This window comes from Carcharhinus amblyrhynchos, chromosome 12 (genome assembly GCF_965287045.1).
Source record: "Carcharhinus amblyrhynchos chromosome 12, sCarAmb.v2.hapA, whole genome shotgun sequence".
In the NCBI taxonomy this organism is placed as follows: Eukaryota; Metazoa; Chordata; class Chondrichthyes; order Carcharhiniformes; family Carcharhinidae; genus Carcharhinus; species Carcharhinus amblyrhynchos.
In genome coordinates, this window is record NC_137335.1 from 52,001,717 (window position 1) to 52,028,484 (window position 26,768).

The window sequence follows — 26,768 nt, forward strand, 5'->3', positions numbered from 1 at the left end:
ATATGTGCTGGGAGAAAGGCAGCTGGACACGCCAACTCCTTTCTGAAGTTTACAATGCAATGGCAAAACAGTTATACACTTTCAAAAATTAATTTCTCTCACCTATCCTGTCATCCTAACTGGACACTCCAATCGCATTAGGATGCATTATTTACCTTGGTCAATTGCATTCAACCTAACAGCAGAATTAGGAATTCATTGGTCAACAGAACCAAGAAGTTCCCACCCATTGATACTAACCTCATGTAAATCTATAAGATTCAAAGGGTGCTTTCTGACCGTAAGCCACAGAGTTGTAAAAGTGTATCTTCGGGAGGCTGTAGAGATCTCCAACGTGGAGAGTATGAGGGATGAGAGCAAGGAGGATGCTCTGAAGGTCTTGATCACAAGGCCAACACACCCGACCATCCTATCGTATCAGCCAGTGAGACTCTGTATGAGAACCTTTTCGGCTACGTCAAGGGCATCCTGAAACTCATTGTACAAAGAACCTCTAGCTTCTGTCGCGACACTACAGACATCCAACAGAATCTCAGCACACATGGTACAATTGAACCAGGAGCACTCTTCATCACAATGGATGACCCGGCATTCTACACCAGCATCCCCCACGACAACAGCAATGCTGCAGCTGCCTCAGTACTCAATGCCGACAACTGTCAATCTCCAGATGCAATTCTACAACTCATCCGCTTCATCCTGAATGTCTTAACCTTCAACAACCAGTTCTTCATCCAGACACATGGAACAGGGGACCAAATTCGCACCTCAATATGCCAACATCTTTATGCACAGGTTTGAACAAGACCTCTTCAACTGATGCTAAACACTAGATACATTGATGACATTTTCTTCCTTTGGACTCATGGCAAATAATCAATGAAACAACTATATGATGACATCAACGAGTTCCATGCCACCATCAGACTCACCATGGACTACTCTCCAGAATCGGTTGCATTCCCAGACACATGCATCTCCATCAGGGACGGTCACCTCAGCAATTCACTTTACTGCATACCCATGGAAAACCTCACAGTGCCCCACTTCTCCAGCTTCCACTCGAAACATGTTAAAGAAGCCATCCCCTATGGCCAAGCCTTCCAAATACACAGGATCTTCTCAGATGAGGAGGATCACAACAGACACCTACAGATGCTGAAAGATGCCCTCATAAGAACAGGATATAGCATTTGACTCATCAATTGACAGTTCCAATGTGCCACAGTGAAAAACTGCATCCATTTCCTCAGAGGACAAACACTTGACACGGCGGACAGAGTACCCTTCATCGTCCAGCACTTCCCAGGAGCAGAGAAGCTATGACACCTTCTCCGGAGCCTTCAACATGTCATCGATGAAGACAAACATCTCATCAAGACCATCCCCACCCCCCCACTTCTTGCCTTCAAACAACTGCACAACCTCAAACAGACCATTGTCCACAGTGAACTACCCAGCCTTCAGGAGTATAGTGACCATGACATCACACAACCCTGCCAGAGCAACCTCTGCAAGACATGCCGGATCATTGACACGGATGCCATCATCTCACATGAGAACACCATCTACCAGGTACACAGTACATACTCATACAACTTCGCCAATGTTGTCTACCTGATATGCTGCTGGAAAGGATGTCCCGAGGCATGGTACATTGGAGAGACCATGCGGATGCTATGACAATGAATGAAGGAACACTGCTTGACAATCACTAGGCAGGAATGTTCCCTTCTAGCCAGGGAACACTTCAGTGGTCACGGGCATTCAGCCTCTGATCTTTGGGTAAGCACTCTCCAAAGTGCCCTTCACAACACACAATGCAGAATCGCTGAGCAGAAACTGATAGTCAAGTTCCGCACGCACAAGGATGACCTCAACTGGGATCTTGGGTTCATGTCACACTATCTGTAACCCTTATGACTTACCTGGGCTTTCAAAATCTCACTAACTGTCCTGACTAGAGACAATAACCGCTGACAATTGTGGGCAGCATGGTAACAGTGGTTAGCACTGCTGCTTCACAGCTCCAGGGACTTGGGTTCGATTCCTGGCTTGGGTCACTGTCTGTGTGGAGTTTGCACATTCTCCTTGTGTTGACGTGGGTTTCCTCCGGGTGCTCTAGTTTCTTCCCGCAGTCCAAAGATGTGTGGATTAGGTTCCTTGGCCATGCTAAAATTGCCCCTTAGTGTCCTGAGATGCATAGGTTAGAGGTATTAGTTGGTAAATATGTAGGGAGGTGAGGGTAGGGCTGGGTGGGATGTGGTCAGTGCAGGCTGGATGAGCCTAATGGCCTCTTTCTGCATTGTAGAGTTTCTATGAATACACATCTATTTAAAATGTGCTTAACCCTTTTTCCATTCACATTGTCTGTACCTTTAAGACTTGATTACTGTAAAGACTGGCATTCCAACCGTTATCTTGTCAATTGAGTTTGTGTCTTTATACGTCCTGTTTGCGAACACAAGTCCTCACTCAGTTGAAGAAGGAGCTTGAGGCTCGGAAAGCTACTGCTGTCAAATAAACCTGTTGGACTTTAACCTGCGGTTGTGAGACTTCTTACCGTGCCCACCCCACTCCTTACCCCGGCATCTCCACATCATGGTTAAGGTCAGGGACAGAGGAGGCTGCAGGTGCTCACTGGAGCGGCTATGGGGCGCTGCTGAGCAGCGAGGCGGCAGCGGCGGTGGGAGACGGGCCCAGGCCCGGGGCGGGGCGCAGTGAGGTTGCCGTCAGCTGCAGAGAGCGGCTGGGCCCCAGGCGGAGCGGAGCGGGCCCCGGGGGGAGGAATGGGGCGGAGACGGTGTGAGCCGAGGCTGAGCTCGGTGTGAACGGGCCGGGCGAGAGTGAAGCGAGCGCGAAATGGCGGGCAGCTGCAGCAACCTGACGGCTGCGGCGGCGGCAGCGGCGGAGATCATCCAGCTCAACGTGGGCGGCACCAGGTAAACAAGGAGCGGGGCGGCGGGCCGGGCCTGGCACTGAGGAGGGGGGCACACACCCGGCGTGCCGCACTGCCGCCAGCTCCCAGCCTGTCACTGGGAGACACGCGGTAACATCACTTTCACCCTTAACCCTCACTGCACAGCCTCATTTAAACTCCATTGTACCTCTGTGGGCTGACAGGAGGCTCCCCACTCCCCCTTCCTTCTGCCCCCCCCCACTCCCCCTTCCTTCTGCCCCCCCCCACTCCCCCTTCCTTCTGCCCCCCCCCACTCCCCCTTCCTTCTGCCCCCCCCCACTCCCCCTTCCTTCTGCCCCCCCCCACTCCCCCTTCCTTCTGCCCCCCCCCACTCCCCCTTCCTTCTGCCCCCCCACTCCCCCTTCCTTCTGCCCCCCCACTCCCCCTTCCTTCTGCCCCCCCTCCCCCCACTCCCCCTTCCTTCTGCCCCCCCTCCCCCCACTCCCCCTTCCTTCTGCCCCCCCTCCCCCCACTCCCCCTTCCTTCTGCCCCCCCTCCCCCCACTCCCCCTTCCTTCTGCCCCCCCTCCCCCCACTCCCCCTTCCTTCTGCCCCCCCTCCCCCCACTCCCCCTTCCTTCTGCCCCCCCTCCCCCCACTCCCCCTTCCTTCTGCCCCCCCTCCCCCCACTCCCCCTTCCTTCTGCCCCCCCCCCACTCCCCCTTCCTTCTGCCCCCCCCCACTCCCCCTTCCTTCTGCCCCCCCCCACTTCCCCTTCCTTCTGCCCCCCCCCACCCCCCCACTCCCCCCCTCCCCCCCACTCCCCCCCTCCCCCTTCCTTCCCCCCCCTCCCCCCCTCCCCCTTCCTTCCCCCCCCCTCCCCCCCTCCCCCTTCCTTCCCCCCCTCCCCCTTCCTTCCCCCCCTAACAGAGGCTAGGGAAAAGTTTAAAGTTTATTTGTTAGTGTCACAAGTAGGCTCACATCAACACTGCAATTAAGTTACTGTGAAAATTCCCTAGTCACCACATTCTGGTGCCTGTTTGGGTACAACAAGGAAGAATTTAGCATGGCCGGTGCACCTAACCGGCACATCTTTCAGACTGTGGGAGGAAACTGGAGCACCCGGAGGAAATCCGTGCAGACGTGAGGGAAGGTGCGGACTCTATACAAAGAGTGACCTAAGCTGGGAATTGCACCCGAGTCCCTGGCACTGAGGCATCAATGCTAACCGCTGTATTGCCTCACTCCCCACCTGCTGCCCCCATTGAAGGACCACGTTTGATTTATTATTGTCACGTGTATTGGTAATGGAGTGAAAAGTATTGTTTATTGCGTGCTGTACAGACAAAACATTGTTCATAGGATACGTAGGAGAGAAGGAAAGGAAAGGGTGCAGAACATAGTATTATAGTCACAGCTAGTCTGTGGTGAGAGATCAGCTTAATATAAGGTAGATCTGTTCAGAAGTCTGATGGCAGTAAGGAAGAAGCTGTTCTTGAGTCAGTCGGTACATGATCTCAGACTTTTGTATCTTTTTCCTGACAGAAGGTGGTGGATAGAGAGTGTTCCCAGAGTGGATGGGGTCCTTGATTATGCTCGCTGTTTTTCCAAGACAGTGCGAAGTGCAGATGGGGTCAATGGATGGGAGGCTGGTTTACATGATGGACTGGGCTATGTTCACAACCCTTCGTAGTTCCTTGCAGTCTTGGTCAGAGCTGGAGCCATACAAGCTGTGATACATCTGGAAAGGATGCTTTCTCTGGTACATCTGTAAAAATTGGAGAGAGCTGTAGCGGCTATGCCAAATGTCTTTAGTCTTGGAAAGTAGAGGCATGGTGATCTGAACACCTAGAAACTTGAAGTGTAGACCATTTCCACTTCTTCACTGTTGATGTAAACAGGGGTATGTCCTCCACTATGCTTTGTGAAGTTGATGACTATCCCCTTCGTTTTACTGATGTTAAGGGATTATTGTCGTCACACCATTCAGCGGTTAGGGACATAGACATATCAAGAATTCTAGGTTGATTTATATGTCTGCACAGTTTCCTTGTTTGCTCTTGACCACAATAATGTGGAGTGCAGCGCCACAGGAGGAGAGCAACACAATTCAATCTTCAGAAATAAGTTAAACACAATAACTACATACCAGTTGGAGAGACAAGTGGATAAATGTCGGTGAAAGAATAAATAGTTGTGAGGGGTAGGGTAAATAAAAGCTCCTCATAAATGTATTCTTGAGATGTGGATGGTGAGGCCAGCATTTATTGCCCATCTCTAATTGCCCTCAAGGTTATGGTGCAATGCATTCCATTCAATTCAAACTGCTTCAGTGGTGTGGTGAAGGTAACAGGGACTTCCTGTTCTTTATGCAGTAATAATGAAGGAATGACAATGTTTTTCAAGTTAAGATGCTGTTTAGCTTACAGATGGTAAATGTTCAACATCCTGCGTAACTTCATTTTTGATGTTAATGGCCAATTTAAATGTGCAGTATTTTAAATTTTTTAGCATAGCCATGAACATGGTATATTGAAAGGGACAGCGTATACATCATCTGCCTGGCTGCTGCCTTATTTTTCCATATGATAGAGGTCATGGGTTTGGGGTATACCACAAAAGATTTGGTGATGGAAATGGAGTTGAATTTGAAAGGGAGTTGCTCAAATTCCCTTGTTGAGGATGGTCATTGCTTGGCATTTGTGTGGTGCGATATTGTTTAAAACAGATCAGTCCAAGAGTGAATGTTTAGATCTCGCTGTCTGCAGACACATTGCATCAATATCTGAGAACTTATGAATGTAACTGAGCATTATCCGGTTGTTAGCGAACATCCTAGTTTCTGATCTCTTGATAGAGGGAAGGTTGAAAATGGTTGGACCTAGGAGAATACCCTGAAGAAATCCTATAATATCCTGGGACTGGCATGATAGACACTCAACATCCACAACCATCTTCCTTTGTGCTAGGCAAGACTCCAACCCATGGAGAGCTTTCCTCCTGATTTGCATTAGCTTCAGTTTTACTAGGGCTCTTTGATGCCAAACTCGTCAAATGCTGCCTTGGTGTCAGGGCAGTTTCTCTCACTTTGCCTCAAGAATTTAACTTGTGGATGAGGTTGGAGTGAAAGAATGAATGAAAGAATGGTTTTCGGAAGGCCTTGAAACTGATAAAGCCAAAATAGACAGTATCAGGATTGTTGAGAATTTTAAACACCAAATGAATGACCTTTATAAATACATTTGTAGTAACCAAGTAGTGAGGAAAGCAGGTATATTCTGAAGGATTCTAATGATGACATTATGTGGCATGATCAAGATCTGGCAAGTATATTAAATTCATTTTTAATATCTGTTCATAATGAAATTTAAGAGAGTCGTAGAAAATTGGATAGAATTTCAGGGGCAAGATGATGAGATCCTAAGAAAAATGGGTTTAACCATCAACAAGATGATGGACAGTTTGAAAGCATCGGAGGAAGGAAGCCAATAATTCAGGTCCTGACAGATTGCATTCAAAATATTCAAAGAAGCAGCTAGTGAATGGACAACATATGGTGGATATCTTCAGGGGATCCTTGTACTTGAAAACTGGAGTACAAGGAATACTTATAATGAGAAAGCTGGTGCAACTTGAAGAAACAAATAGTGAACCACCTAGAGAACTACAGAACAATAAAAATGAGCCAGTTTGATTGGAACATAGATTATAGCTGACAAAAATGAGCTCTCCAAGGAGATAATGAACTTCATAGAGGGAGCCCTGTGACTTACTTATTTAGGTATTAACAAAGCCGATACAGAACCACATGGGAGATTTGTTGACAGGGATAGAATCCACCCATGGTGTACAGGTGTGCTCCTAAAATAGATCTCAAATTGTCTGAAATAAAACAAGTGAAGAATGGTTAGAAAGGAAGTTGGATCAGTATCAAAAGATGTCAGGTGCCATGGGGAAGTGGGGACAGAAGCAAAAATCTTAAATGGATGATATAATTAGGAAGGTGCACCAATCCAACTGAACAGCTGATCCTCTTGTTTATCACTGCCATTGTTATTTATTTGTTCGTCCTTGGTATTCATTTGGTACAAACCACCTTCATATTGGATTATTAATTATGAATGATGCTGTACAGAATGTTTCAAATTGGATTTTACTTATGTTGTCATTCTTGTGAGATGCTGTATCATGTTCCATTTGGAGAGAGTGCAGTCATTGGCATGGGGACACAGTACTACCATAACATGTCTGGAACAGTAAATAATTAAACAACTGTTTTCCAGGAGCTTGGTTGCATAGTCAGTCAGGCATTGGCCTTTCATCCTGGAATACCATTTCACATTCAGGCTGGATTAGATGACAGGCTTTAAGAGCCTGAAATGAATTTGGGTACTCTCAATTCATCTAGTCATGGGTCTCATGGGGTGAAACTGCATAATTGGACTTTCGTTGACTGTCTTACTTAAAAGTTACAGGATGGTTTTTGTAGGAACTGGAGAAAAAGATGTCCTTGTTGCCGAAGAGCACTTTTCTGAGGTTGGGGCTGAGGCATATTGCAGCAAATTAAAGAAAGCTTTACACATCACCTTGTAGTGCAGTATCTTTGTGATGACACTGGGTGACTCAACTTGCAAGAGTTTCAGTTGCCAATATTTACAAAAACAAAGCTATTTTAATGAAGCGCTTCAGCAAACTTTAGATACATCTTCATTGCAATGGCTATGTTCTTTATGGTAGTGTGTTCAGAACATGAATTGATCCTACTAGAAAATACCACATTTTGCACTGTCTAATATGTACTATGGAGTTTGGCGCGTATACTGTGTTACTGGAAGTTATCTCAAGTAACTAAGCACTGAATAGTGTTCAGTAAGGTTTTTACACTTTTAAATGTGACTGTACATGTTTTGAAACTGGGTTGCCATTAATGAGAAGTTACTTAAATTTATCTTTTTCCTTGGATTTGAAAGTTGCATTGTAATTATGAAAAGATATCTAAAAATAAGTTTGTTAACTGGACACATTGCAATTTTGGAACAGCATATTCTGAGCACTCTGCTGCTGTGACTGGTTGGCAAAGCTTGCTTCACCATGGGCACTGCTATAAATTCAAATGATGTTTTCTAATTTTTCTGTTAAAATCATGATTTTCTTTTTGAAAATAAAAGTTCCAGCCGTGAGCTGGGATCACTGCTACAATCCTGTGAGCATGTTAGGATTTTTAAAAATTCTTTGGGATATGGGTGTTGATTTGATTTATTATTGTTGCCCTTATTAGTATACAGCAGAAAGTATTGTTTCTTGGGAGCTGTACATACAAAGCATACGTTCATAGAGAAGGAAACAAGAGAGTGCAGAATGTAGTGTTACAGACATAGCTAGAGTGTGGAGAAAGATCAATTTAATGCAAGGTAGGTCCATTCACAAGTCTGACAGCAGCAGGGAAGAAGCTGTTCTTGAATCGGTCGGTACGTGATCTCAGATTTTTGTATTTTTTTCCTGACGGAAGAAGGTGGAAGAGAGAATGTCCAGGGTGCGCGGGGCCCTTAATTATGCTGGCTGCTTTGCATGTAGCATTGCAGCAGGAAGTGTAGACAGAGTCACTGGACGGGAGGCTGGTTTGCATGATGGATTGGGCTACATTCATGAGCTTTTGCAGTTTCTTGCGGTCTTGGGCAGAACAGGAGTCATACCAACTTGTGATACAACCAGAAAAAACACTTTCTATGGTGCATCTGTAAACGTTACTGAGAATTGTAGCCGACATGCCAAATTTCCTTAGTCTTCTGACAAAGTAGAGGCATTGGTGGGCTTTCTTAACTATAGTGTTGCATGGGGGCATCAGGACAGATTGTTGATAATCTGGACACCTAAAAACTTGAAGCTTTCAACTATTTCTTCTACTTCCCAGTTGATGTAGACAAGGGCATGTTCTCCACTATGCTTCCTGAAGTTGATGACAGTCTCCTTCATTTTGTTGACATTGAGGGAGAGATTATTGTTGCATCAGTTCACCAGATTCTTCATCTCATTCCTGTACTCTGTCTCATAATTGTTTGAGATCTGACCCACTACAGTGGTGTTGAGAACAAACTTGAAAATTGAGTTGGAGGGGAATTTGATCACGTAGTCATAAGGAGAATAGTAGAGGGCTGGGAATACTGCCTTGTGGGGCACCGGTGTTGAGGATGATCATAGAGGAGGTGTTGTTCCCTATCCTTACTCAGTGGTTTGTGGGTTACGAAGTTCAGGATCCAGATGCACCATAGAAAGCATCTTTTCTGGTTGTATCACTGCTTGGTATGGCTCCTGTTCTGCCCAAGATCACAAGAAACTACAAAAGGCCACGAATGCAGCCCAATCTATCACACAAACCAGTCTCCCATCCATTGATGCTGTCTACACTTCACGCTGCCTTGGCAAAGTAGCCAGCATAATTAAGGACCCCACGCACCCCGGACATTCTCTCTTCCAACTTCTTCCATCAGGAAAAAGATATAGAAGTCTCAGGTCATGTACCAGCTGACTCAAGAACATCTTCTTCCCTGTTGCCTATCCTTGCAGATTGTGGTCTGTGTGTTAGGAAGTTCAAGGTCCAGTCACAAAAGAAGGAGCTGAGGCCCAGGCCACAGAGTTTAGAGATGAGTTTCGTAGGAATAATGGTGTTGAAGGCTGAGCTGTAGTCAATAAGTAGGAGTCTGACATAGGTGTCTTTGTTATCCAAGGTTGAGTGCAGGGCCAGGCAGATGACATCTGCTGTGGACTTGTTGCAGTGGTAGGCGAACTGTAGCGGATCCAGATAGTCCAGGAGGCTGGAATTGATTTGTGCCGTGACTAATCTTTTGAAGCACTTTGTAATGATGGATGTCAGAGCCACTGAATAATAGTCACTAAGGTATGATGCTTGGCTTTTCTTTGGTACTAAGATGATGGTTGCCTTCTTGAAGCAGATAGGGACCTCAGATTGTTGTGAAGGGAGGTTGAAGATGTCTGCAAATACCCCCGCGGAGGATCTAAGTGTGTATCGGGCACCCATCCTGGCCAGCCGCTTTCCATGGTTGACTTTTGAGAAGGCTGCTCTGACATCTGCAATGGCAACCTCGTATACAAGTTCATCGGAGGCTTCCAGGGTAGACGGCGTGCTCTTGCTGACCTCTTGCGTAGAAAGCATTGAGCTCATCAGGGTGGTGTGCATTGGAGTTGGTGATTTTACATGTCTTCATCTTGTAGCCTGTTATGTCTTGCAGACTTTGCCATGGTGTTGCTAGCAAGGCCAGTATTTTTTGCCCAGCCGTACTTGCTCTTGAACTGGGGGGAGGCTTGCTTGGTTTGTAGCCAGACAAAGCAAAAATGGCAGATTTCAGCTCATAGAGGGTGTTGAATCAGTTGCATTTTTATGACAATCGATGGTCACCATGTTGGAGATTAATTCCAATTCCAGGTTGATTCATTGAATTTAAACTTTACCAGTTGTCATGGTGGAATTTGAATCGTGTCCCCAGAGAATTTTCCTGAGGCCTCTGAGCACTAGTCCAGTGGTATTACCCCCATACTTCGATGTTTAGTCTCATAATTGCATGAAAACTGGTTTTAAAGAATAGATCCAACCAGTAGTTCAGTGAACTGGATCTCTCCTCTAAAATGTTACTTATTTGTTTGGTCATATGCAATAAGTTATAGAGGTGTGACAAGGGATAAGAGAAAACTAGAGGCAAACGCATTTTCTGGAACTCTAATTTATATGCTTTAAAAATCTGTAACAATTCAAAACATCTTGTTCACTGCTATAAGAGGTGATTTTTTTTGGTGAATAAAAACTTGGCTCGTAAAGTACACAATTCTGTTGCAGCTGTTACCAGTCCAGCAGTTAAAATCATACCACCATTTTGATGTACACTCAGTGTTAAGATTAGATCTGAATTTAGGGAAAAACTGATCAGGCCCATTTTATGATCGGTGACTGACATGCCGTTTTTTTGTTGGGATTCGGGTATTGCTGAATTTTATACATTCTTTCAAATAACAGTAGTGCAGCATTACAGTAATTTCCCTGGACTTATTTTTGTATGCAAGTTCCCTTAATGAAAACTTTGAGTATTTTGCTAAGCTTGTTTGCAACTATTAAAATAAAAGGATTGATTTATATAAATCTTGGGTGTTAATACTATGGTTGGCAGACCAGATGTGGCTGTCTGACCTGCAAAGTCCCACCAGTTCAATTTTTGTTTGTGCTTATATTTCCTATTCTGCTGGGATTTTATTCCTCCAAGGTTAAAGTTTCAGGACATGTCTTAAGACTTTTTATCTATTTTAATATTTACTATTTACAAAGCAAGATCTGTTTGCACTGGCAACTTGAGGAAGAGGCACTTAATGAGAACATTACTTAAGTTTATTAATTGCCATAATGATCTGGTACAGACCCCTCAAGCCACAAAAACAAGTTTGACACTATAATGTAAATTATGCATTTCTTGGTTATTCATAAAGGAAAGAGGGAAGCACTAGTTCTGAGGTTGGTTCTAGTTTAATTTTTTTATTCTTTCATGGAATGTGGGCTTCACTAGCAAGGCTGGCATTTGTTGCTCATCTCTATTTTCCTTTTGAGGAAGTGGAGGAGAACTGCCTTCTTGACCCATTGTAGCCCATTTATGTAAGAACTACCATTAATGACATATAATGAAATGATATGAGTTATTACCAGGGAGAGAAAAAGTGGTAGATGATCCACTTCTATCAACTCAGCTTTGCAGCAATCAATGGTTCTTGATCTACATGCAGAATATGGATGACCAGTATAATTTGGTTTCTCCTTGTACATTTTTACAATTTACCCCCTAATCTCTCATTAACACACTTTCTGCTTGTTGCGATGCAACAGCTTGTGAAAGTTGCGTTTTCTCAGAAGTTTACAAATAATCCTCCCTGTTCCAAGAATATTGAGATATTTGAATTGTTTCCATGACTAGCACAGCTGTGCAGTTACTTTGTTTAGCACTCGAACTGTATGATGCACAAACAAGTGCAGTGGCCTTCATATCAAAAACATATTTTAAGAAAGTTGGGTTGCATTTATTTGTGTTCCTCTTCCTCTCCCATAGTGTCAGAGTAGCTTTTGGATCCGAAATGGACTTTTGATCTGTCTTGATAGCTTGCTGTTACTTGTCTCTGGCTACTGTTTCTTACCATGCAGGCAGTATTTCCCTGGCACATGTTTAGTTTAGAGTACCACAGATTGGCATTTATATGCCTGTTTCCCACACCCACACTGCTTTTAGGGACAGTGTAATAAACCCACGAAAAAGTAGTTTTCTGATTCTGCAATAAGAACTAAACCAATCAAATTATCCAGTAAATTGATAGTTGAAAGACTAGCATATAAGCATGAAATTTGTCATAACATTGACTGCATGCAATCATTGAATCTCCTCTCTTTGCGACCTCTGTTCCTTTGAACAATCTACCTGGATACTTTTCCTGGTTCGTTTCCATATGTGGCCATGTGAATAACACTTCAAAATGTTTAACGTATCTGTTCTTCCCTTCCGTATGTGGCCTCCTTGCATTCAGTTTCTTTTATGCTTGCCTTGATGCCATGTGCCTCCTTGAGCTTTTGAGGTAATATAAGCTTGGATTTAGACATCTCCTCAGGTCCCTGTCAGTGACAGCCAAGATGTGTCCATTGGGAGACATTTTTCTTCCCCCACCATTTGCCAAAATATGTTTGTTTAAGCTAAGTTAACTTTCTAGCCTCTTGTGGTTGAGATTATTGGATAGCTACCAGATCATCCCAGAATGTTGTGGAGATGCTAATTATTAAATTTCAGAACACAGTTCTGTCCTGTGGTTTGGTACCTCCTGGAAGCTTTGCTTGATTGCTATTTCTGAATTACACTGTTGGTTGTTTGTCATTTCTGGTTGGGCAAATATAGTTGTGAGACTATATTGTTGCCAAGAAGGTATTAAAAGGTTAAAAGTAATGATGCTACTGTGAAGCCAAAGCATGGATTACTTCGTCAAGGTGTACTTGCTTTGCTAAGTTGATTTGGATGACTTTGCATCCAAGTTATTCTATGTCGTTTCCAACAGTGTTGACTTTTGCATCAATGTGAACAGTGCTGTTTTGCCAGCATATTATAGCAGAGTGCATTATGGACAAGGACTGTTGATATTCAACTTCTGAGAATGTTGTTACACCATTTCCTCACTGTACCAATCAGTTACATTTTATATTTTTGTAGCATTGTGGTGGTTCATTTTGTGCTTTCATTAAGATGCTACATGATGTTTTGCCCATCAATGGCATCTTTGCCGATTATAGCCATTTTATTATGAAGTACAAATTATATAAAACTGTGCCTAAACAATGTATTTGCTCCCTTCTGTCATCCATCCCTTCCCCCCATGCACAATGTGCAAGGAGTAATATATGCTAACATAACCTCAAATGTAAAAAAAGGAGGGTGAATTTAGATAGTGTGATCCCTACGTCTCTACAGGCATCTACTGGATCTTTCCCATCCTTTTATTAAAGGAAAGACTAAAATTAAGAAAGGTGTGGCTTGATTTTCAGTTTGAAGACGGGAATCTGAGGCCTGGGTAATTTTCAGGTCTTGACTACACCTACAGCTGTGATTTTTTTTTTAAGTGCAATAATTACCAAGGCAGGCAAAGTTTCCACATTGACTAAATGGGCAGTATTCAACGATGTGAGTCATTACTTAGGGTGTACCACAGCTGCAGTCCAGGTTCCCACTAGTGCCAACGTGTTCAGCTACAACAGATCAGCCATGATCTTATTGAATGGCGGGGCAGGCTCGAAGGGCTAGATGGCCTACTCCTGCTCCTATTTCTTATGTTCTTATGTTCTTAAATGCCTTAGCCAGTGCGGAAATGGTTGGTATGGAGTTTGAAGCTGGGTGGATGGGCTGTGGGATCTGTGATGGGGAAGTGATTTTTAATGTTGACGAGTTGGTTGCTGCTGTGGGGCCCCTGCTGTTATTCCTTGGTATGTTGGTCTAGCCATGCAGACTGACAATGTGGGAGTGAGCAGCAGTAAACTGGTAAGGTCCATGTGTAGTTGTAGGCTTAGGTTGATGTAAACCTTCTCCAGGAGCTTTCTTGTTGCAGTCTCCCTCCTTATGTGGATGGAGAAATGTGGCTTAGGACTGAGAGCCACAGGAGTTGATTTCATCATAGATTACCCAAAATGATGTGCATTGTTGTGTTGAGCTGGGTATCTATAAGTCTGTTGTGTATTCCTCAAATGCAGATGTTCTAATTAATGATACTAAGCTCTGTCAGGGGGCAGGAGCTGCGCATGATCGTCAGGTGCACTTGGCAGTCATGATGGGACCTACTTCTGCTGTGCAGAAGAGGCAGAACGTTGGAGAACCAGCAACCTTACTGTGCAGAGAAGTGGTCAGTGGCCAACTAAAGGTTACTGCATCTGATCTCAGATAAAAAGCCCTAGGGTCCAGAACTTTCCTCATTGTTACTTAATAGTCCATTACATTGAACCCAACAATTGTGGACTAATGCAGACTGGGTTGGCGATTTGTGATTTGAAAATAGCCTCCTGGCCTATTGACAGGCTTTTCAAGGAGCTTAATCGGCCCTAATGTGAATCAATGCGTTCCAGATTTTTTTTTCCCCTTCCTCCTCACTCCCTGTCCTCACTTTGAAAATATTAATGCATCAGGCCACTGACACACCATTTGGTAGCACTGTTTTCAAAATATGCCAGCTCCTGTTCTTCTTGAGTCCAGGCCAGATGACAAGCTAACCCTGATTTGCATTATTCATGTGGTGGAAACTCAAAACAAAATTGTAAATCATCAAGCAGTTCATTATGTAGAATATGATGAGCCTAGTTTGATGTCTTCAATTTATTGCTACATTGCAAAATAAAACCAAATACTTTCATGTTTGTAGATTCAGCACCTCAAGACAAACACTAATGTGGATTCCAGATTCCTTTTTCTCCAGGTAAGATTAAAATTCAAAATGTAATTCGCACTAAGTCGGTTAGGTCTGTCAGTGTGTTTGTAAAAAAAAAAATTGTTTCTCGGCCTTTTGGCGATGATCAAATGTAGCATTGATGTGCTGTGTTTGGTTGAAGTCATTAGGTTACATTTTAGCTTCATTTGAGGCAATTTTTAAAAGCGGCATGTCGGTCTTTTGGCTGAGATGCAAATAAGATCAAGCCTTGGAGCAGGAGGTATGCCTAGTCCAATCAGCTTAGATCATGTAGATCAAGCCCAAGACAGGAGGTGAGAGCCCTGTCTTGTCAGCTTGGATCGGGAATGTTTCACTTGTTGAGACTCTAAGTTGGACTTGATTTGATTGAATTGGAATAAAAACAAAAAAGAATAAAATCCTCCAAGCTGCTGTGTAAATTGAAATGCAGCATAGAAAATTAGCTGATGTTAAGATTGAGGTTAAACAATCTGACCTGGTAACATTAAAATGTTCTTTATATGTCATTCCAGTTTGCCAATATTTAGAAAGAGATAAAACGTACTTGGGACACATTTATGCTATCCCTTACACTATGAATGGATTTCTCAGGTCTATTAAAGTTTAAAAAAGTTAAAATTTAAAGTTTATCTATTTGTGTCACAAGTAGGTTTACATTTATACTGCAGTGAAGTTACTGTAAAAATTCCCCATTAGGCACACTCTGGCGTCTTTGGGTACACTGATGGGAGCATCTAGAGGAAACCCATGCAGATGCAGGGAGAACGTGCAAACTCCATGCAGACAGTGACCCAAGCCGGGATTCGAACCTGGTCCCTGACACTGTGAGGCAGCAGTGCTAGGTCGCTCATAGCTGTGATGGTTGCCTAGGTTCTATTAGATTGGACTGGATCAATAGTTGCTCATGTGCACAAATGTGTGTTGCCTTTTTAATTAGCTACTGTTCATTTAAAATTGGAAATTGCTGAAACTTACCAGAAGTAAAATGAGCTTAAAATGTTTGAGTTTGTCAAACTGTGCCTGCCCACATTAGCATTTATTCATTTGGAGTGGGACTTTTTCATAGGCTACTGCATTCTCTGATGATGCAGTTATGTTGCAGGTGGTACAAAGCCTGAGTGATGTGAGAATGCTTCCTGAAAGGTGATCAAGCTCTTGGCTTTACTACAGTAGTCAGTTTGCTGACCTGAGTCTGGCGATAAGCTCCTTTTTTTTAAGCTGATGTGAACATGGTAGTATTCAATTTTAATGATTAACTAGAGTTAGCTAGCCTTAAATATTTTCAAGGTGTCCAGCATTTGCACAAAGCTAAGTTTTTTTTTATTTTTTTTCCCCTTTTCTTCCACTGCTGAAGGCACTTCACAGCCACAGCAGACCCATGCTTTCTCACTTAAGTGTTTATTTGTTATTCAAATAGTGTAGATACTGAGTCTGAGAGAACATCCATGACAGGGTAGATGGTATTAGAACAAAATACCGTGGATGCTGGAAATCTGAAATAAAAACAGAATGTTGGAAATACTCAACAGATCAGGCACTATCTGCAGAGAAACAGAATTAATGTTTCAGGTCACTGACCTTCCTGAAACCTTTCATGACCCTAGCTTATGGGAAAGAAATTACTGATCACGATCCAGATACCACTGTTGGAGGTTGTTCTTAGTTTGTGCATCAGACGAGGGGGGAGAGAAAGCTGTTATAAAAATGAATGTTATGTGTTAGTCAGTATTTTGTGGGCATGTTTAATTACTAATTGATCAACATTCAACAGGCATTGAGAGCAGTATTAGTTGGAAGATTTACATTGCTCCATCACTGGGTCAATTGTAATAAATATCTTCAAATATAAGTTGTGCTAATAGAAATGAAAATCTGCTGGAAATGCCAAACAGTTCAGGCATTATCTGTGGAGAAGGGAAAATGGTTATGTTAGGTCTACATTTATGTTTACGATCTTCTGTCAGAACCAGAAGATTTTACTATAGAAATGTTCTAAGGCATTTCTCAGGAACATTATCAAAGCATGACACCGAGCCATGTAAAGAGATATTAGATTAGATGAGTAAAAGCTTGGTCAGAAAGGTAGGTTTAATAAGTGTCTTTTAAAGGCGAAATGGAGTGAGGGAATTCCAGATCTTGGGGTGGAGGCATCTGGAGGCATGGTCACTAATAGTGAAGCAATTATAATTGGGAATGCAGAAGGAATCTAGAATTAGAGAAGTGCAGATATCCTGTGGGGTTGAAGGAGATTACAAATGTAGGTGGTGAGGTCATAGAGGGATTTGAAAACAAGAATAAGAACTTTAAAATCAAGATGTTACCTGACTGGCAGCTGATGGAGGTTAGTGAGCACAAGGATGATAGAGGAATGGGACTATGCTGCCCACGTATTAATGTAGCGAGTTTTGGAGGGTTGAATGTGGGAGACCAGCTATGATTATGTTGCTTGAGGTAACAAAAGGATGGTTGAGGGTTTCGGTAGCAGATAAGCTGGGATGTGGGTAAAGTTGAGTGATATGGAGGTGAAAAAAGGCTGTTTGTTTAGTACTAATAAGGTTGAATGCTCTTATCAAATTAAAGATGTTTAATATGTTTTGATTCTGATGAAGGGTCATAGACCTAAATGTAAACCTAACTTAACCTTTAGTCTTCCCTCTCAAATGCTGGCAAACTGTCAGTGTTTCCAGAATTTCTTGTTTTATTTCAAATTTCCAGCCTTCGCCAAATTTTGGATTTTATTGCTTTTGTTAACATTTGCGTATACCAATTGCATGGATCAAACTTTATATTTATAATCTCCTTTGACAGTTCATACCAATATAAACTAGTACATACTGTCCAAACTCGAACAGTTTATAAATTAGAGAAAGGACTGATCATCACACTAATTCACTAGTAATACTTTTGTTCTAGCTTGCTGAGCGGGAGGATCTCAACACTACGAGATGAAACTGGAGCGGTGAGCTGATACTTCTGATTTAAAGTTTGGTTTTTTTAAAGTAAAATATTGTTGCTAATAAATGTCATTTAGTCCTTATGAAGGAGAACTATTTAAAGAATCTTTCTATATTTGTTTATGCACAAATAATGAATGGTTCTTAGTTACTTTATTCAGCAAAGTTGCAAATGCAGAAGTCACCATTGCAGTTTTCCTTTTTTTCTTTGCATTTATTAGTTATGTTTTTGTTTGAAAACTTCACAGTAACCCTTTCTGCCCTTTCACTTAACCATTTGCCACTTTGGGCTTCCAGGCAACTAAAAGTGCTTGGAAACTGATCATCAAATCTTTGAGTCCCCAAGGTTTACTCAACAAATTACTCTGGAATATTTGCACTTTGCACAAAGCAGTGTAACTGATCGGCCTGCTCAGTAACTTCCTAGAAGACTTTGCTGCAAAACAGAGACATTGTGATTATGATGTTAACATGTACTGTTCACAGTTACACAATGCACATTTCTCACTCTCCTTTCCTGACATGACAGCATTTAAAATTTAATATGGCTGAATTTTCCTACTGTATCCAGATTGCATTTATGTACATTCCCATTGTAGAAACCTCAAACCTCAAATTTCTGGAAAACTGGCACCCTTTTTTAAAGTTTTATCTTTTCAGTAAACTTGACATTGTATGCAGGGGCATTAGTTTTCAGAATATAGTAAGCATTTAAAAAAAAAGCAGCGTTCACCCTGATTGTATTAGAAGATCTGTAGTGGAAGATTCCTTGCATGGCTATTCCTTTTATACAGTGTCATTAATTAACACAGCAACTCCTGATATTTCCTCAAATCCATATTTCCTCATGCATAAGATAAGGTGGTTATGACCTCAATACCACAATCAACAAAACCAGTGCTCACAAATGCATTATGTGCAATAAGGTGAGCTGGACTTAATTGTAGTAATCACACAATAGTTACAGCGCAGAGGAGACCGCTTGTGTCTATACTGGCTCTACAAAGGAGCAAAGTATTCTGACAGTGGTGCAATGACTGTGTTTGCTTACACTGCGTAATTTATGTCTATTACCACGATGCCTAGTAGTGTGATGCGAGCACTTTTTCGGAGTTCCTTCTCTGTGTCATTTCTCACGATGAGAATGTCGCCTTCAGCACACGTGCCACCTATGACTCTCAGGCATTAAATCGTGGAGTTGATCATCATTATTGATTTTTTTTAATGGAAAAGTTCTTGAGTATGAAAAATATTTTGGGACATACAAATGATTTACTAGCCCCTCTTTACTCCTGTTGATGTTACTAGTAAATGACTATCTCTAATTATTAATCTATAAAACATTTTGCACTGTCTTATCCTTGTTACTTAACTTTAAATATTCAAAGTTGTGTATGTGCATTTCAAGTTGCTGCATCTTTGATTATGGTTAATTACTAGATGTGCAGGAAGCGCTGTACCTGTGTTGCGGTGCCAATAGATGCAGCCATTAATTAGTCCTGAGGATCAGTCGGAATTTTTCATCAGGAAGGATGTGCCAGGGATTTGTGCTGGTATTTCCCAACACAAGTGAGCTGCTTTTTTCAATTTATGCCACTGTGGAGGCCAGGTATTTTCTGACTAAGGAAGAAAGTATTGTTGGACAATGACAGTAATAAATCTGATATTGATAAGTCTCACAACAGGTTAAAGTCCAATAGGTTTATTGGGAATCAGGAGCTTTCAGAGTGCTGCTACTTCATCAAGTGGATGAAGTCCTCTGCAGTCCAACTCCAGCTTCTCCACATCATGTCTGTCATTGATGCCCATCCACTTTCTCAGTTGAAGTTGGAATAGCCTTATCCCCAGAAGTTATTTTCTTTTTGAGGAAGGAATAATGTTCAATCTCAGCGAGTTAACATAGCTAAGGAGAAAATTTAAAGAAATCTAGTTGCATTAGCACATTTTGGCACCCAAGTTTTCAATCACTGTGCAGAAGCTGTTAACAAAGCAAGTTGAACACTGAACAATATAATTTAAATGATGGAATATCAATTAGTGGAAACAATTCTTAGATCAAACCAAGGCATGAGCTTCGTCACTGAGACAGGCATAAGCAAGGTTGTCAAGTTTTGGAGGCTATTTACTTCAATAAAAATGCATGACTGATCACGAATTATGAGAGCAATGGCTTATGAGGAAAGACTGCAGGAATGTGAGGGGTCGTGTGGAGGGAGATGGAATGGCGAGGGGCCCTTTGTGGAGTTTGGGAGTCGTGGTGATGGGGGGTAGAGGATTAATTGGGGAGCTTGAGAGATTCTTTGAGGGATGGCAGAGACTTGCGGATGGTCAGGACTATAGTTACCCAGATATTTTAATTGATTTTAATTCTTCTAACTTTTTCTGGGTAGCGGTTACTCTAAGTCAAAAGGAACCAAAGTTAGAGATGTATTTGAAGTTTCTGATTTATCAGACAATTCCCGTTGTAATGCAGTTGCCTAATGGAGGATTGAATTTGCAGGCAGTTGCTGTAGAATCCTTACTAAGAACTTTGGGATCAGTTGGGTGGGTTGTATGGGGAAAGGGATTGCAATGTAAATGTCTATTAATTTGTTATGGTCTGTTATATTATTTTGGATAAAATATAATTTTGTGTAATACATAAACTCTAAAGAATTGATGTTAATTCTCTAATGTTTATTTTTATTTGATTCCATGGCGACCATTATTTTTAGGCCCAAATCAAGCGTGTGTGGTCATTTCTTCAAAACATTACCTATGTAAAAATCGACCCTTGACTTTTGGCCTAACAGATTTGACTTGTACAATATATGCAGTCTTGAGAAAGTTTCATCCAAAATCTTAATGATGTTGGGAAGTTTCTTTGGCCCAGCACAAGATAAACTTTGAATAAATCTCCAGTTAGAATAGTGAAAGCTAAAAGTCTTGCATCATTTCGGAATCAATGGAATATTGTGCGCCTGTACAGATGCCTTGATCGTTTGAATGACCATTGTTGTCTGTATCTGTCTTGTGACTTGAAAATCCTGTACTCCTCTAGCTTGTTATGAATGGAGCACAATGTTTGCTGAGGACCACTGGTGAAGGGGAAAAAGGCCCATTGCTCCCACAGTTATGGTGAATGGTACTTGAATGTATTCTGTGACCCCAAGTAATTCTTAATTGGACTTTTCTACAGTGGGTGCACATAGAATCATAGATTGCCTATAGTGCAGAAGTAGGCCATTAAGCCTTAACTGACAACAATCCCAAGCGGGCCTTATCCCCATAACCCCAAATATCCACCCTACTAATCCCCCTGACATTCCCTAACACTAAGGAGCAACTTAGCATAGCCAGTCAATCGAACCCTCACGTTTTCGGACCATGGGAGGAAACCGGAGCGCTCTGAGAAACCGACGCAGATACAGAGAGAACATTGCAAACTCCACACAGGCACCCAAGCTGGAATGAAACCCGGGTCCCTGGCACTAAGAACATAAGAACATAAGAAATAGGAGCAGGAGTAGGCCATCTAGCCCTTCGAGCCTGCCCCGCCATTCAATAAGATCATGGCTGATCTGTGGTAGCTCAGTTCCACTTTCCCGCCCTCTCCCCATAACCCTTAATCCCCTCTCTTATCAAGAACCCATCAACCCGCTTCTTAAAAATATTTAGCGAGGCAGCCTCCACCACTTCAACGGGCAGAGAATTCCAGAGATTCACCACCCTTTGAGTGAAGAAGTTCCTCCTCAACTCCGTTCTAAACCGCCTCCCCTTTATCTTGAGGCTGTGCCCCCTAGTCCTACTGTCTTTTTTGAGCGGGAAGAGTCTCTCCACCTCTATCCTATCCATCCCATTCATCATCTTATACGTCTCAATGAGATCTCCCCTCATTCTTCTAAACTCTAACGAGTACAAGCCCAGTTTATTCAGCCTCTCCTCATAGCTCAATCCCCTCAACTCCGGTATCAGCCTAGTAAACCTCCTCTGCACTCCCTCCAGGGCCAAAATATCCTTGCGCTGAGGCATATACTTTGGTTATTCATTTTAAATTTAGATTACACATTTTTTTATTTTTCCTTCTTGACTAGAGATCGGCTGACTTGCAGGTAACTATGCTGTTTAATTGGGGTTGAAATTGTTAAACCCCACGAGCTAAACTATTTTTCACAAAATAACACAGAAGATTGTTACTGGATATTCAGTGGTCATCAATTATTTGATTTTGCAAAAGAAAATGTTTTTCAATTGCATGAGTTGATGTTGAACCTTGTTGAAAGAGACTGCATAACTTGACCTTGCATTTCCAGTTGGGATGATTATTCCAGTACCTCAGACTTGTCGGGAATGATTAGTATGATTCCCCCAAGAGAACAGGGATTTCAGTATTTTCGGTGACTAGGTCAAAACTTTGCAAATCACTCCAATAGCAGGCGTTGGTTGGATGATGCATTTTTCCCCCCTTCAATTGCTTAAAGAATAAATGAAGGCATAATCTCAAGCTAACTATCTTCTGATTCATGTAATAGATAATGTACTGTGATATGTCAGGGTAATAATATTAGAACTGTAGTCAGCCAAATAGCTAGCAGTTGGATGTGTTGCATTCCACTACATGTTTCTGAAAATGAGTTAATAACATTCTTTCACACGCCACAGTCCTTATCCCGAGCAGTGATTTTGGGCTGGGCAAAAGATTGCAGCTTTTCTATTGTCTAAGTCTATTGCAACAGAGCTCCATTTCAGCAACATCTTGTGGCCTTTATTGCCATCTGGTGGCAAAAGTTTAGCATTTCAGCTTCACTTTTGAAATTGGCAAAAAAGTGAACTTATTGCATGATGGAATGTTACAGTACAGAAAGAAATTGGTCTGACATGCCAGTGTAGCTTTTTGAAAGAGGTGTGTAATTCACACCCATCTTTATCTGCCTACCCTGAAAATTAGACCTATTCAAGTATGTGGTCCAAATTTCTTTTGAAAGTTCTTGTGGAATCTAATTCCAGTAATTTATCAAGAAGTGTGGTTCAGTTCTTAACAGACTTTGAGGTCTTGCTAGTTCTTCTGTCAATTATTTTAAATCTATAACATCTGGTTACTGACTCATTTGTTAGGAAAAGGAAAATTTTGCCCTACTTGCTCCAACAAAGCCATTCATAATTTTAAATGCCTCCATGAGTTCTACCTCTTCACCTTCTCTGCTGTATGGAAAACGATCTGAGCTTCTCCAATCTTCACTTATACTCCTCATCCCTGGCAGCATCCTGGTAATTCACCTTTGTACCTGTGTAAGGCCTTGGCACCATTCTTTGTATAAAAGTAAACAAATGACTTTATCTTTGACCAGTGCTACAGTTGGAAAAGGTGTATTTGTACCTTAAGATTGAAACCTGGAAAAGTCAACTTTCCCCTTCAAGTCTGGTTTTCTAAATGAACCTATCAAAAACAGATGTATTCTAAATTAGTATAACCAAATGGAGGTGTAGACAGGCTTGCGGTAAATATAGTTCCATATTGGATTGGTGGGTGTTTGGAGAAGAGAGGTGGTAAGCCGTGGGGTAGGTCAAATGTCTTCTTAGAAGTTTTAAAATTGTGTCCACAATCAAGAATTTGTTTCTGCTAGAAGCTATTGTTGATGATGATTTAATGTTCTTTAAATTCTGAAGACAAACAAATTTGAGCTGAGGGAAGCAGGATTGCAGCACTACTATGTAGTGAATAACAGACTAAATGCCTTCAGTGTCATTGTATAACATCTCTGAATGGCTGTGTCTGTATTTTGCAGTGGTCATCATACAGAATAAAGTGATAAGCAGATTGCAGGCAAAGTTTAGACTTTCTTTAGTCAGAATTTGAAACATGGAAATATTGGGTGGAATTCTGGCCTAAAAATAAACGTTGAGGGGGAGGATAACATCTTAAAATCAGATTCCCATTTCCTGTCCTCCTCATATATGTGAAGCCGAAAGGTGGGTGGGCAGGCAGCCAACTTGCTCCAAAGAGACAGAGTGGAACTTTAAACATTATTAAGAGGCTCTGTCCCTCATTGTCATTCAGTTTTTCAATGATACCTCAGGCCAGCTGAGTTACCTGTGCTGTAGAAAACCCAGCAGCTTCATTGAGGTGAGGCCTTGATGGACATGGAAGGTGACTGCCTTTACTCCCATGTCCTGCTTCTGGCCAACCTGCCTGAGGAGCATCTGCAATTGAACACCTCACCCAAGGCAACTGATCCTACCACATGGCTCTGGCCACCGCTACCCCATGTCAATCCCCATTTCACAATTTTTCAATTCAAATTATATTGCTATGCGAATAGAGATTTTGTATTATATACTTGTCCTTACTGTTGGTCAGTATTGTATTAATATGTTATTCTTCATTAGTAAATCAATCGGTGACTACTTACTTTGGGGGACCCTCTCCTGAACATTCAAGCTGCTTTGCTAGTGTTCACCGCTCCACTTCAGTATGGACATCAGAGTGTCCCAACTTCCCATCAGACAGGGAGTCAAACCAGCTGATCAGACTTGGCTTTGAGAGGAGAATTGAACAGTGGAATCATTTAAATAAAAACCTTACTGCATGTAGGGGAACCTGCAGGGAATGCTTGTTTCCTGGTTCCCGATGTTTTCTGACCTCCAGTTTCTATTAGGTCTGTTAAGTAAAAAGTCAGCCCATTCTAACTTTCAGATATTGGGGGACATGCAGAAAAAATGATTTTTTTTAAAACTTTGCGACATCTTCTGTATAAGCTCATTGTGACATCCGATTTGCTTCTTCCTCATTTATGCTGACCAGATGAAAAGGTAGCATTTTCAATTGGTTGTGTATTGATTTTTACTGTTGGAACATAATGTTTGTGACACCATGAGATTACACTTTCCAGCCCAGCATGATGTATGCTTTCTGCTTGGTATGGCCTGAGCTTTGTGACTGTCATTTGGCCTACTAGGAATTGGTATTGACATTCAGCTGCTAGTTTATATTGGTCAGAATGTACACCTCAGGCCAGCCAATAACTCTGATTGCCTTGAGGTGTAGATTAGTGCAAAATGCGTCAACTAACATGCACACGGTCTTTTTCAAAGGTAGTAGTTGAAAACCGGGATTTCGTTCTCTGCTTTCAGCTGCCTTTTGGAATTTGCTCTCCCACCCTCCCTTCCTGGTTTGCTATTTTGAAGTACTGTACCCCCTCTTCAAATCTGCTGTCATCAGCTATCTCCTCAAAAAAACCAACCCTTGACCACTGCAGACCTTGCAAATTGCTACCCTAACTCCAACATCCTTTTCCTTTCCAAAGACTTTGTCACCTCCCAACTCCATACCCATCTTTCCCGGAACTTCATCTCAGTTTTACTTGTTCCACCATTAGTAACCATGCCTTCAACTGTCAAGGCCCTAGCTCTGAAATTTCCACCCTAAAACCCTCCTGCCTCTTTCTTGTTTTAAAATGCTTCTTAAATCCAGCTTGATTATTGCTGAAGAAAAATATTTTGTCAAAGCTTTTCACCCTGCACTCATCAGAACAGTCACAAGAATACCAAGACAACAACTTTATACTATATGAGAAGAGGGTGCTGGTTGGTTGGCAAGTGGACGCTGGTTGAGGTGTTGCCATGGAGAATGCACCAGTTAATGGTCAATGACCATTAACTGCCAGACATTGTTAGAAAATTTAAACTAGGCAGCTTGACTATGATTGGTGAAGGCATTGCCCTTTGGAATGGACCAACAAATGCTTGTCATTTATTTTGTTTAGCTAGAACAGGCGCAATGTGTGTACATGTTCTTTCTGTCTGCAAATAACAGAGCCCTGTATTAATTTGCCTAGCTTCCAGTACATGCAAATGCATCACACTGCAAGCCCAACAGCCAACCTTAAATTGGTTGTCAGCGTAATTTTTACCACCCTGAAGATTATTGAGCAAATATTGCAAAATCACAGACTCACGTATGATACAAAAGAACAAAGAACATCCCAGCACAGGAAACAGGCCCTTTGACCCAACAAGCCTGCGCTGCCGCATCTTCCCACACCTACCCCGCCCTGTATGTATGTGAATGGAACCCCTAATGTAGCCAGATTCAGGGGAGAATAGTGTCAATTTGGTACACCAATCAACCTAAGAGCACATCTTTGGGGTGTGGGAGGAAACCCACACAACCGCAGGGAGAATGCGCAAACTCCCACAGACACAGGCCCAAATCCATGTATCTGCACAGCTAGCAGTGATAGTCACTGAGCTGTTGTGGTGCCCATCTGCTGGTCCAGGATTAAGCACACACAACGACACAAAGTACTAGGCCACTCCCGGAACCTCCAAGAGCAGCCCGTGCACGACCCACCGTGTGCATGCCCCTCGTTTGACAACAAGGTGGACCAACCCTGTGGAATAAAAAGACAATACGTTAACATATAAAACTACATTTCCGGAGTCGTCCCGAGGCTCTGACCCTATTTAATGCCCTCTACTATAACCCTCCATCCTTGCTTCGCTCATGTGTCTGTCTAAGTAAACCTTAAACAAGCCCAACGTGCCTGCCTCCACCACCCTACTCGATAGCGCGTTCCACACCCCCACGACCCTCTGCGTGAAAAACCTTCCTCGTATCCAAATTATACTTCTTCCCCCCTCACCCTTAGATCGTGACCTCTCGTAATTGTCCCCAATCTAGGGAAAAGCCTACCACTGTTTACTCTATCTAGTAGTATCTAATAGTAGGAAGGACTATTACTTACGTGGAGAAAAACTGCAGCAGGCGGCGGTGCAGAGGGACCTCGGGGTCCTTGTGCATGAGTCGCAAAAACCCAGCTTGCAGGTGCAGCAGGTGGTCAGGAAGGCGAATGGGATGCTGGCCTTCATAGCGAGGGGGATTGAATATAAAAGAAGGGAGGTCTTGCTGCGGCTGTATAGGGCATTGGTGAGGCCGCAGCTGGAGTACTGTGTGCAGTTT

The 26,768-nt window shown here is 42.5% G+C and overlaps 1 protein-coding gene across 1 annotated transcript in view; it reads left to right on the forward strand.

The window, feature by feature from the left end:
• The first annotated feature begins 2,704 nt into the window (after nucleotides 1–2,704).
• kctd3 (potassium channel tetramerization domain containing 3) overlaps nucleotides 2,705–26,768 on the forward strand; it is a 72,345-nt gene continuing 48,281 nt past the window's right edge. The window contains exons 1-3 of the mRNA XM_080200525.1: nucleotides 2,705–2,942; nucleotides 14,832–14,885; nucleotides 17,790–17,835. Of these exons, the coding sequence (XP_080056651.1) occupies nucleotides 2,863–2,942; nucleotides 14,832–14,885; nucleotides 17,790–17,835 (180 nt within the window). The 5' untranslated portion in view covers nucleotides 2,705–2,862. The remainder of the gene's footprint in view (nucleotides 2,943–14,831; nucleotides 14,886–17,789; nucleotides 17,836–26,768) is intronic.